Source organism: Monodelphis domestica, chromosome 4 (assembly GCF_027887165.1).
Source record: "Monodelphis domestica isolate mMonDom1 chromosome 4, mMonDom1.pri, whole genome shotgun sequence".
NCBI classification, from domain to species: Eukaryota; Metazoa; Chordata; class Mammalia; order Didelphimorphia; family Didelphidae; genus Monodelphis; species Monodelphis domestica.
The window spans coordinates 256,197,441-256,210,530 of NC_077230.1; the positions used below are offsets into that span (position 1 = coordinate 256,197,441).

The following is a 13,090-nucleotide window of genomic DNA, read 5'->3' on the forward strand; positions in this document are numbered from 1 at the left end:
TTATAAATGAGTATTTTCCCCAAATGTCTCATTTATTGATGCCTCTGCTTTGTCACAAGGAATGATCAGGTATCTCAATAATCCAAGTCATATGCCATTAAATAAGTGTTTGGGGATCATGGAATGAAACCACTTAATCATAAATCAGCTCAAGCAAGTGCCAGAAGAGGGTCATTTTAACTGGCTCCCAAAGTGTCAGATGGCCAGATATGGCACTTTTCAGACAGTTCATCAGCATATACAACACTGCAGCAAATTTCCACTGGGGAAACCAGAAAAGACAGGAGGCTTGGATGGAAATGCTTCCAAAATAAACATAGAAAGAAAAGAATGAAAGAAAAAATATATGTTGGCCTAAAATGTTCTCTGTAGAATTAAATCTATTTGTAATCCCTGCATATATTTTAGAAATAAGAAATGTATCTTGAATACAATTCATAGCATCTATGTTTGGGATAGATGATCCAATTATTATCATCCCTTCTGACAGATGAAAACAGTGAAACCCTGAGAAGTCATACAACTAGTAAATGCAGAGGTAGGATTCAAAGCCAAGAATATTTATAGCATCTCTTTTAGTCATAGAAAATAACTTGAAACAGAGGGGATGCCAATCAAATGGGGAACAACTGAACAATTTGGAGAACAAAATCTAAAGACATCCTACTGCACCATGAGAAATGACAAAGGAAATAATCTCAAAGAAACTGGGAATATTTGTATAAATTTATATAGAGTGAAACAAAGGGAACAAGGAAAACAATTCATACATTAACATTAATAATATAACAACTCTCAAAGACAGCAAAGACTCAACCTGTGTCAAAAGACAGGTTTTTCAGCAAAATGATCAACTATGAGTCCAGGTAACCAATTTTGAAGCATGTTATCTACATAGCAGAAAGCCATTCATGACTTGGTATATATAATGGGACATGTATTTTTTGGATATGGGAAGGATGATTTGTTTTGTTTGACCATGTAAAATTGAATATCAAAGGGTTCTGAATTTCTTTCCTCTTTTTTTTCTCAATGAGAGGGAAAGAGAAAGGTGGCAAGATAAATCAATGATCAGCAAAATTTTTATTTGGTCCATAGAAATTGTGATGTAGTGGACAGAGTTGTCCTTGAAGCCAGGAAGACTAGATTCATGTCCTTCTTCTAATATTTACTGGTTGTATAATTGTCTAGACATCAATTAACTTATTAGCCTCTTAAGTACTTCTCTAAGATCATAAGTCAAAGAGAAAATGCTAACATGGCGATAGCAGAGAGAAGTTATCCCTCTGGCAGTTGCCTATACAGGTGCTATCTCTAATGCTATTCCTAATCATATAAGTTATATGATCTTCTTTAACATCCACAATTCATTACTCTTCTTCTTAAACAATTTTACTCAAAAACAAATCCAATTTCTTCATTAGAGAGTTTAAGGATATCTGCCAATGGAAAAGGACTTCCATTAGTAAAAAGAAAATAAAATGGCAATGCAGAGGCTAAGCTAATAAGTATAGTGGCTTAGCATTTGTAGATTACTTTTTACAAATTGGTTTATGTTACTCACTTGAGACTACTGTCCTATTTTTAACATGTCTAGGCCTAATTTCCCTAAAATTTATCTTTTTGGGCCTAAGACACCTCATCATTTTGCTTCTTCGAAAAGAGTGAATTCCTTGCAAAAAGGAAAAAAAAATTATTTTCTACACTTGGTAAGAATATTTTTTTAAATGAGAGCACCTGTCTTTGCAACATAATCCATTTCCCAAGAAAATAAAATAATGTTCAAAATAGCTAAAGTAGCCATTCTACTCTCAGAAACATAACATCTGGCATTGGGTCATCTTTTAAGTAAGACAAGATAGCTGAAGAAGAATAGAACCAGAGAATCAGAGACTAACAAAGAGAAACAGTACTTACTTTTGCTGCACCAATCTGTTCTTTCCGAAACTTCTCCAATGGGGCTATTAACACATCATTAGCATTTTGAATCTGAAATACAAAACGCAGAAATGTTAAAAAAAAAAATTCATGAACCTAAACTATCAAGCATATTTAGGTTTCAATGTGTTTATAATTTATTTAATAAACAATTTTAAAGTGACTCTTTGGGGATTCTTTTTGGAAGCTTCAACCTCTTAGTCTAGAAATGAAAACAGAGACAGATGAGTATTAATTCCTGGGTAATTTCCATTACTATTTGGCTTAAGAACAGAAGTAAATTCAAACTTATTCAGTCCTAAACTGAATACAAACAACCCTTGTTCAGATACAAAATGCTGATTATTTAGAATTAATAGATCATGTTGTTGTTCAGTGGTTTCAGTGGTATCCCACAACTTATGACCCTATTTGGGGTCTAGAATGGTTTGTCATTTCCTTTGTTAGCTCATTTTACAGATGAGGAAATCAAGGAAAACAGGGTTATGTGATGTGTCAAAAAGCTAGTTAGTATCTGAAGTTGGATTTGAACTCGGGTCTTCCTGAGTCTGGGCAAAATGCTCTATCCACTTTGCTCCCTAGCTGCCCACTGATCATAGCTGCAGTACTATTTTACAATTATAGTCACCTTTATTCATGTATATTTTTCTGAATATTCCCATCTACTTCTTGCTTAACTGAATGGATTGATTCTATCAATACTATTCTTCCAACTTCCAAATCCAAATGTAAGCAGTTTGGACAAGTTTCAAAACACAAAATTCTTTTGAATTTGAAAAAACAAATGATTTAATAAGATAGTTAGTGTGAAACAACAAAAATAAACAAAAATTTCTTGGGAAGATAAGCTGAGAGGATAACGTAGTAAAGAAATTAATTTTAAAATGACTAAAATTCAAAGTAGCTTTAGAAGAAACAAGAAGCTAGAAAGGATCTAAGAATTCATCTGGTTCAAGCTACTTATAATAAAGATAGGAAAAAATGAGGCACTCAGATATTAAAAAACTTGCCCTAAGTCATGAAGCTAGTTAGTAGAAGTATTTAGACTAGAAAAACTCCCAAACAACTAATAATCCATCTCATGCCCACACTCTTTTCAATTAGACTCCTCATTGTCTGTTGATCTGAACTGATAAAAGGACAGGGTGAATATAAATATGAGAGAGAGAGAGAGAGACAGAGACACACACACAGAGAGAAAGAGAGAGAGAGACAGAGACACACACACACACACACACACACAGAGAGAGAGAGAGAGAGAGAGAGAGAGAGAGAGAGAGAGAGAGAGAGAGAGAGAGAGAGAGAGAGAGAGAGAGATTTTTCTCCCTCCAAAACTACCCTGTGGAATAATTTAAGTGTCTTAAGGAATGAATGGTACAATATGGTATTGAACATTGGTTATCCATACATATCAATAGGGCTGCTTATTTTTGATTCAAACATCTTATTTAAGAAGGATGAGTGGGAGGGGGCAATTCAGTGGTTCAGTGGGATGAGAGCAAGGTGGTCCTGGGTTAAAATCTTACCTTTTACTTCCTAGTTTTCTAGTGGGCAACTCACTTAACCTAACCCCTATTGTCCAGCCCTTACCACCTTACTGCCTTGGAACCAATACACTTTACTGGAAATAAAAGGATTTTTGGGAAAAAAAAAAGGATGGATGGAGATCAAAATAAAATATTTCACTCTTAGTTTTTACTTCGTAAATTGGTCTCTTTTACTCACTCAACTGTCTCAAATATTCATTGTCTGGATTCTATGTAACAAAATAAACTCAACATCTAAAGCATTATACCCTGATAAAAGGTGATACCACAGATGTTTTCACCATATTCACCTCATTCAGAATACCTGTAATTCAGAAGGGAGTTCTTAATATATTTAATATATTAATACTAATTAGAAACATGATGATAATAGAGTGAGGTAACAAGACATAAATTCTATATTATACTACACTACACTACACTATACTACACTATACTACACTACACTACACTACACTACACTATACTATACTATACTATACTATACTATACTATACTATACTATACTATACTATACTATACTATACTATTATACTATAATTTCCAAATATACAACTATAAATCACATCATAATTCCTGGATTGCATTATCCATCCTCATTTTTCATATCCTCCAATAACTACACTCTACTTCCTTTTGCTTTTCATTTAATACTTTATCCATTGCATTGAATTGTATCTCCATGTATTCCTGGGTGGTTAAGCTTTGAATTGCCATCAAGTCCCTACTTACTAGAAGGGCTACAGACTCAGGCTACTACAAGTCCAGTAATGGGGTAGGAGAATATAGGTGAAATACAAGGCACACTGCCTTCCCTAAAGGGGCTTAAAATCTATTTCAGGATAAGGATATAAAATGAATTATACATAAAATAGTTGTGGAAAATTAAGAGTTAATGTAATAATAAAGTTATATACATATTTCCTTAATCCATAAAGAAAATAATATTAGATGAAGTGTTTTACAAATGTATTTAAAGTATCAGAACTCTTCAAGTCCAGCACTCCAGTGGCAGTGTATACTGCATAATGCACCCTAGAAAACCTAAAAATACAATATAAATATCAGGCTTCATTTTTATTTATTTATTGTTGTGTTGGTTGAGGAAAGAATTCTTCAAAGATAGACTGGAGAAAAAATACTATGTCATTTTAATTTTAGAGTAACATCACAGTGGAATTTGGTTATAGTGCTTTATTGCCATTATTATAGTGTCTAGACAATTCCATATTTATGCATGGAATTATATTAAAAGTTTAGAAAAGGGGAAGAAGAGAGGGAAAATTTATGGGGAACAGAGATATGTAATGTGTTGATGTAAGAAAAGCAGGACTAAGTATAATCTACATGGGAATGAGTAAATAAACTACCTTAACTGTAATAAAGAGTATGTGTTGGGAAAATGAGATTAAAAAACTAGAGTGAATAGCGATTATGGAAGATCCTAAAATCCACATGAGGTTGATGAGGTCGTTAACAGAGGCTAAACATGCTAGAAGTTGTATTTAAGGAAGAATGACAGTGATATATAAGATGAAATATACAGCAGAAAAATAGAGGGAGGGAGGTAAATTGGAAGGTTTTCTTTTTTTTTTTAATACTCTAAAGGCCATGCCACACAGCAGCAATGAAAATAATTAAAAAGGAGAGAACCAGAGATAATTTACAAAGAAATGAGAGCATTTTGTGACAGATTGGATATAGGGAATTAAAGAATCAAAGATCACTGCAACCAGGAAAAAATGGAAGAAGTATTGGCATCACTAATGGAAACAGGGTCATTGGGTAAAGAAATATGGAAGAGATAGATAAAGTGATGTGCTGAGTGTGACATATTGGGTAAGAGGTGATAGTAGGCCAAAGGAAAGAAGTTTTTTGTAAAGGTCTTTTCTCCTCAACACAGAATAATAGGCTACTACAAATGAAATATCTTCATCAGGAAGAAGTGATATATATAGTAAAACAACATCCCACATCCATATTTATGCCTTAAATCTCTGCTAAAATAAATATTATCTAAGGAAAAAGCCTACAAACTAAAAAAAAAAAGAAATCAAATTCTGTTTTTAAAGAAAAAAACAGCATGCTAATTACTAGAGGTACAAAAAAAAAGGGGAGGTGAGGAGGGTATAAAGCAGTCCCTGCCCTCAAGGAAACTATGGTATAATGGAAGAGATAACATACAAACATATCTAATAAAGCAAGCTATATAAAGGTAAATATGAAATAATTAAAGAGGGAAAGCACTGGAATTAAGTAGAGTTAAGGAAAGGTGGGATTTTAGTTGGGATTTAAATGAAGCTAATTAGATCAGAGGTTGGAACAAAAGAAGGACAACATTCTTGGAATTGGGAGAAAAGCCAGAGGAAATGACCAGCACCAAAAGATGGAGTCTTGTTTGTGTAACAGCCAGGAGGCCAGTATTACTGAATCAAAGATTACAGACTGGGGAGTAAAGTGTAAGAAGACAGAAAAGATAGGAGGGGACTAAGTTATGAAAGGCTTTGAATGCCAAATAGAATGTTTTGTAACTTTCTCGAAGGGCAGGAAGAAGCCAAGGGAGTTCATACAGCAAGAAAACAACACAATAAGACCTGTGCTTTGGGAAATTCATTTTAGTAACTTAATGGAGAATAGATTGGAATGGGGACTGATATTATTGCAGTAATCAAATTGTGAGGGAATAAAGGCCTGGTCTAGAGTGGGGGCAGTATCAGAGGAGAAGGGGAGTACTTAAAAGATATTGCACCAGTGAAATTGACAAGCCTTGGTAAGAGACTGAAGTTGGGGGGATGCAGGGTGGGAGTTGGGGGGATGCAGGGTGAGGTGAGAAATAGTTAAGAGACAAGGAGGACTCCTAGCTTGTGAGTGACTGGGAAGATGGTGCTAAATTCACTCTACACTAAACGGGAAAGTAGGAATAGAGGGGAATTTAGGGGAAAGATAATGACTTCGTTTTTTGACATATCAAGTTTAAGATGTCTACTGGTTATATTGTTCATCATACTGGTCTCACTGGATTTTTAGATTACTATTTAGTCTAGTATGAATGTTGGAGTTTTGCCAGGGATGGCATATGGGAACTGGGCAGTCATGCAACCATATGGACCAAAATTCTATATAATTAACTTATGTAAGAATTGAAACAATATTTCTACTCAGATATATATTTTATGAAGTTTATTAGAAAGGGTAGACAATCAGTTTAAATCTCATCATTCCGATAAGTAACCTGGCCATGTGGTCCCTAGCCTGCAAGTCTATTCCTCCTTCCCCCTTAACCTCCTGCTCTGTTTCCATGTCTCTTCTCTGTTCCCTTCTCCCAAGAAGCCCAAAACTTTGACTTTTATTGCTGTACAGCATGTACACAGACACAAACCTAGTGCAATGGTATTATGTCAGGAATGTTTGATGGACAGGTCAAGCTACCTATACAGAGTCCTATTTCATTTGAGCCCACTTTTTTCTTTCTTTTTGGTGATTTTTTTTTTTACTTTCAAGTTTTGGTTTTTATTTTCCTCTTTCTATTGTACTTAAATGAATCAAGGTGTGATGAAAGTAGACATGCATCACTGGTGGAGGAAATGTAGAGAAAACAATTAGAGAGAAAAAAAGTAGAAGGCAATAGGAGAAAAATCAGAAAAAGACAAAAATGCAAGAATATTTTAAAAGAAGGCAAAGGTATTGGAAATAAAAATTTTGCCTTTGTCTAGATGACTTACATATAGCCAATAAATTAAAATCAGAATCAATCAAGAAGAGCCATACCTACATACCTACTGAATTCTTAAAGCTATACTAAGTAAGAGTTGTGCAAGAGACAATAGAAGAAAATAGAAGAAAAAAGGAAGGAGATGCACTATATAACAAATTCTCCAATTAACAAGTAGTTAACTCATCTGATGATGTTTGATTTCTGACAAGTAGTACAAGAAATATTCTTACTGAACCTTTATAACATATTCTGACACATTCTCTAGTGCAGGGAGGGGAGGGAAGGAGAGAGAAAAACTTTATAAGAAATATACCAATAAAAAAATGTTAAAAAAAACATATAACTTTGTATGTGAAACCTAACAGCAATTGTGTACTGACAATTGGTGGCTGTTTTCATTCTCTGAATTTAAATGAAGAGATCCAAACGAAAATGCCAGCAGTCTTGAGATATTGGATTTATGGTCTAAATTGGGGCTTTTTGTTCATTATATTATATAATAAAGACATTTATATTGCATAATAAAGACATTACTTTCATTAAATATAGGGTCAATTCATATGAATTAAAATTTTCCATTTTGAAGTAATCCAAGGGGAGAGAAGTTGTACAAATGTCAACTGGTTTAGAATAATTACCACAGTTACAAATAAGAGGAAGTGAGACACAATAAAAGAAACTACTTATATGAAACATGAATATTAATTTAACATTGTCTGGTACATCACATAGAAAATGCAAAAAAGCATACTAAAAGAATTTAGTTGTGACTGTGTGGGTGTGCATATATGTGCATGTGTATGTATGTGTCTTTCTAAACACATTTAGAAACATTTTAATTTTCATTCCTCTTCTTCAAAATTTACCACTTACAGAAAGTACCATGTCATGAAGTCCAAGAGACTTGGAAAGGTCTCATTTCATTTTTGGAATGTATTATTTCCCATGATCTAAAGCTATGATTCTTCAGGAAATTAAAAGATAATTTTGATTAATATTACTTTCCTACTTGAAGGTAGAATAAATACTTTTAAGTGCCCACTCTCAATTATGGCTAAATTTTTAACTTGCAAACTCTCAATAAATCTCTTAGACTTGGGGCAGCTGGGTAGCTCAGTGGATTGAGAACCAGGCCTAGAGATGGGAGGTCTTGGGTTCAAATCTGGCCTCAGATACTTCCCAGCTGTGTGACCCTGGGGGGCAAGTCACTTAACCCCCATTGCCTAGCCCTTACCAGTCTTCTGCCTTGGAACCAATACACAGTATTGATTACAAGATGAAAGGTAAGAGTGTTAAAAAGTAAAATAAATCTCCTAGATTGATTTTCCTTGCTCAAAACTTCTTAGAACACTTTATCCTTGGCTTGATAAGTCACTGATAAGTGACACAACAGAGAGAACACTAGAGCAAGTGTCAGGAAGATATGAATTCAAATATAATCTATGATTCTTACTAACTGTTCAAATGGGCAAATCACTTCACCTGTTTGCCTCAGTTTCCTCTTCTGTAGAATGGGAATAAAAATGGCACCCATTTCATAAGGGGACTGAAAACCACATGAGATAATAATTGTTAAGTGCTTGGAATGTAAGCCATAAATAATTGCTAGATATTATTATTATTATTATTACTATTATTCCCACAGCAGATCATTAGGTTCTTGAAGGCAGGGGGTTTGACTTTGTTTGCTCAAGTACAAACTAATAAATACTCATTGAATCAATTATTCAGGTATAAACATATGTTCTCACATTTATTGTCTTTTAGTCTTCCAAAAGTGTCAGTGATTTCATTGGTCTAGTTACTACCTCCACTGATGCAGATTGCAAACCCTGCAATCTTAATAGTCATCATTCTGGGGGAATTGATTTAGTTTCTTTCTTGATTGGAGATCATGACTGATTTGTACAGGAAGCTAATGAAAAAGAGTTCCTACAGAGATTGCAGATGACTGGAGACTACTCTGTAACTCTTGCTCAGAAACCCAGAGCCACATTTCCTACTAGTTACTCTGCTTTAAGACTTCTTTGTATTTCTCTATCATAAACCCAGAAACTAGTTGGCATAGTGTATAGAGCACCAGGAGTTCAAAAATGGCCTCAGGCACTAGTGGTGTGACTTTGGACAGGCAACATAACCTTGTTTGCCTCAGTTTATTCATCATCCAAAATGAGCTGGAGAAAGAAATAGCAAACCATTCTAATATGTCTTCCCAGAAAAACCCAAATGGTATCATAAAGAGTCAGATATGACTAAAATAACTGAATAACAACAATTCATAAGCCCACATCAGTTACTTTCTTGCCCACTTCCAAATAACCCGCCACATTTTATCTACTTTTGTGTCTTCTCCAAAGACTTTAAGCTCCTTGAAGAGGTTGTTTTGTTTTGTATTCCCAGCACTTCCCCTAATGCCTGGCATTGAGAAGGTGTTTCAGAACATTTATGGACTGGCTGAACCCAAGTCTTCCTGACTTTTAGCCTAGCTCTTTTGTCTTTTAGTCTACTGCCTCTCCTTTGGGAGTTATACTACTCCCCTCTTCCTTCTTTTCTCCCAAATACACTTCTTATGTCCTGATAATCATCCTGTTCAGGCTAAGCCTCTCTACTTTTCCAAATTGAGGGTGGTCCTCAGGACACAGACACATTATGAAATTAAATGCCAAATCAGTGCTTGAAGCTTGTGTTACTTAGGAAGACTTGACAAGGCATCGGCACAATGTCAGGGTAAAGGACATAGAATATGGCCATATGTATAATATAAAAAAATCTTTACTAATAATTGCAGCTTGAAGTAAAAGAAAAATAGGTGATATTGCATTATGCTCATTATACTTCATTTAACAGATGAGAAACTGTGGACTACTCCAGCATTAGACTAGGCAAGACACCTTATTACACCACATTAAGCCAAATACACTATTGAGTTTCTTGTCACTATTCTTTTTGCTATTCCAAGTGGTTGTAATAAATTGCCACAAGGGAGAGCCCATAAATCACTCATAAATCATGGCTAGAAATATTTTTATGTGAAGTATAATTTTTTCCAGTATATTTGTTTTTTCCTTGAGTATACATGGATTATCATGGCATTTATAAAGGCTATCCTACAAGAATTTATAAGGCCTATTTTTGTCTGCATAAAAAATTTTGCCACAATGCATGATTGAAACAGACAAATTATAGAAATACTGAATAAAAGATTCTCCAGGCACTATCAAACACTAACCCAGACTATCCAGAGACTATTTCTTGTTGGAGATTAGAAATGTTGCTGCTTAACACAGTGAACTCCACTACCCTAAACAGTGAATGATGGGTCTCATTATCAGGTAACACAACTAATATAGCATCAGGACAGGAAAACAATTGCTGTGTCTCAAAGTAAAGGAGAACAGGAAGACATAGTTTGGGTAAAGGAAGTGATTCAATGATACAGTGAAGGACAATCTGAAGAAACATCATATGACAAATAGAAAGCCATGACAGATGCTCACAATTAGGAAACATGGGTGAGTGCAGCTTCTGGCAAAACACCTTCCAGGAGAGGAAGTCAAAGCAGCATATCCACAACCCATGGAAATCCTCCAGGGCCAGAGACAGTCAACACTAACTAATGCACAAATCATACATACTTCAGTTCAGCAAAAGTCTAATAAAAGGCATTAAAAATCGATATGACTTTTGAAAGACAGACAAAAGTCTATGTAAGGTTGTCACTTTAAATAAACCTAGATATCATGTAATGATATTATTTTTATGGGAAAATGCAGTCTAAATTTTAAATGTATTATAAAATAGCATCAGTAGCTCACTGGGGAAAATAATGTTTATTGATTGTTCTTTTCCTCTTCATTTTTTAACTCTTACTTTCTATCTAAAATCAAAATCGAGTATCATTTCCAAAGCAGAAGAGTGGTAAGAGCTAGGCAATGAGGGTTAAGTGACTTGCCCAGGGTCACACAGGTGGGAAGTGTCTGAGGCCAAATTTGAACCTAGGACCTCCCATCTCTAGGCCTGGCTCTCAATCCACTGAGCAACCCAGCCACCCCCTATTCAGCAAACTTCTATTTTGTAAATTTATTTTCGATTCCAATTTGGTCATCTAATGTTTTAGTCGTTTCACTGAATTTGATGTCTTTGATAAAATTAATTCTTAAAAAAAATACAATAAAACTCTTTGAAGAGACTCCATAAGGTTAAGACATTAATACTTAACTTTATTCTCCCTTTTTACACAGATTTTAGTTTTTGTTGTTCGGTCATTTTTCAGTTGTGTTCAACTCTGTGATGTTATTCAGAATTTCAAGAGCCTGGAGTAGTTTACCTTTTCTTTCTCTCAGTTTACAGATTAAGGAACTGAAGCAAAGAGGGATAAGTGAGATCCCCATGGTCACACACAGAGTGTCTGAGGGCAGATTTGAACTCAGGAAAATAAGACAACCTGACTTACAGCCTGGCACTCTGTGATATCTCTCTCACTCATATATGAATACATGTAAATATACACATATATAAAATGTAAATAAGTGAAGCAATTAATCAGGATGCATTGAGTACAAATTATATAGTCGACCAAGGGCAAACCTGAACAATCCAGTATCCAAACTGCAACCCTCATGCTGCATCATGTGTGACACCCCTTTACCTCAGCTGCTGGACAGAGGGGTGGATGACATGAGAAATATCCTGAGGTGGGTGTTCTGAGGGGGAGGGGCAGCCCCCTATGCAGCATGTGCCATAGGTTCACCAAAACAGTACTGGACAGTTAAGTGCTATGCTTGAAAAGATGCCTTCAACTAATTTATATTCTATCAAATGTTAATCTGACATGTATACAAAGTAATGTTAAGGGATCACAAACAGTTGAGGAGAGGGGTCTTATGAATGGTATACTTCAGGAGAACCTTGACCTGAACTTTGAAAGAAGATAGGGGCTATAATGAAGCAGAGATGAACAGAGAGGACTTATTAGGAAAATGGTATAAGCATAGTCAAGAAAATAATATGCATAAGGACTACAATAATTTTAATGAAATGAACAATCACAAATAATCAAAAGTGATGGCTGCAAGACAGCTATAAGGCTCAGTGGATAGAGCAAAGCCTGGTCATTGGTTCAAATCTAAACACTTCCTAGCTGTGTGTTCCTGGACACAAATTCTGAGTCACTTAACTCCAATTACTTAGCCTTTACCATTCTTTTGCCATAAAACAGAAACCGATTCTAAGGTAGAAGCTAAGGATTTTTTTAAAAAGTGACTACTACAAAAATACAAAGAACAAGCATAATTCCAAAGAAAGGAAGAGAAAATGATCTAGTCCACTACACTCTTTGGATGTGCTGATCAGTTTCGCCAATCTTTTTTTTAAAGAATACAATTTACTATATGGGATGGCATTCCGGGAGGGGGAAGAATGCTGGTAGATATGTTGGTGACGTTTCTTTTAAAAACAAACAAATGAAGATGAAACAACACAAATCATATCAATAACTAACTGAGATCCAACTTCAATGTGTGACATGAAATCATTCCCATGTACCTTGTTATTTGAAATAGATTAATTATGTCTTTATGTTCGAAATTTTCTGATCCTCTACTTTCTTGGTTCATTTTTCCCAAAAAAGGTCTGATGAGACATTAACCTGAGGACAATATTTTTAAAAGACTACTAATCATCATAGAGTACCTTCAGTCTCTTAAGCACAAGATGTAATTGTGACACTTTGTCTCTCAATAACTTTTACTTACTCATTATTATTATTATTGCATTTTCATCCCATAGAGTATAAACTAAAACTAATTGAAGTGAAAGGATAAAAAATTCTCAGAGGAAAAATTAAGGAAAAAATATTTTAATTACAAAGGATGAGATACATAAATAGTAA

General features: G+C 34.7%; 1 protein-coding gene across 1 annotated transcript in view; it reads right to left on the bottom strand.

Moving 5' to 3' along the window:
- Window positions 1-13,090, bottom strand: part of ARHGAP42 (Rho GTPase activating protein 42) — a 400,535-nt gene that overhangs the window by 176,964 nt on the left and 210,481 nt on the right. The window contains exon 4 of the mRNA XM_001365340.5: window positions 1,918-1,989. Coding sequence (XP_001365377.2) covers window positions 1,918-1,989 — 72 coding nt within the window. The remainder of the gene's footprint in view (window positions 1-1,917; window positions 1,990-13,090) is intronic.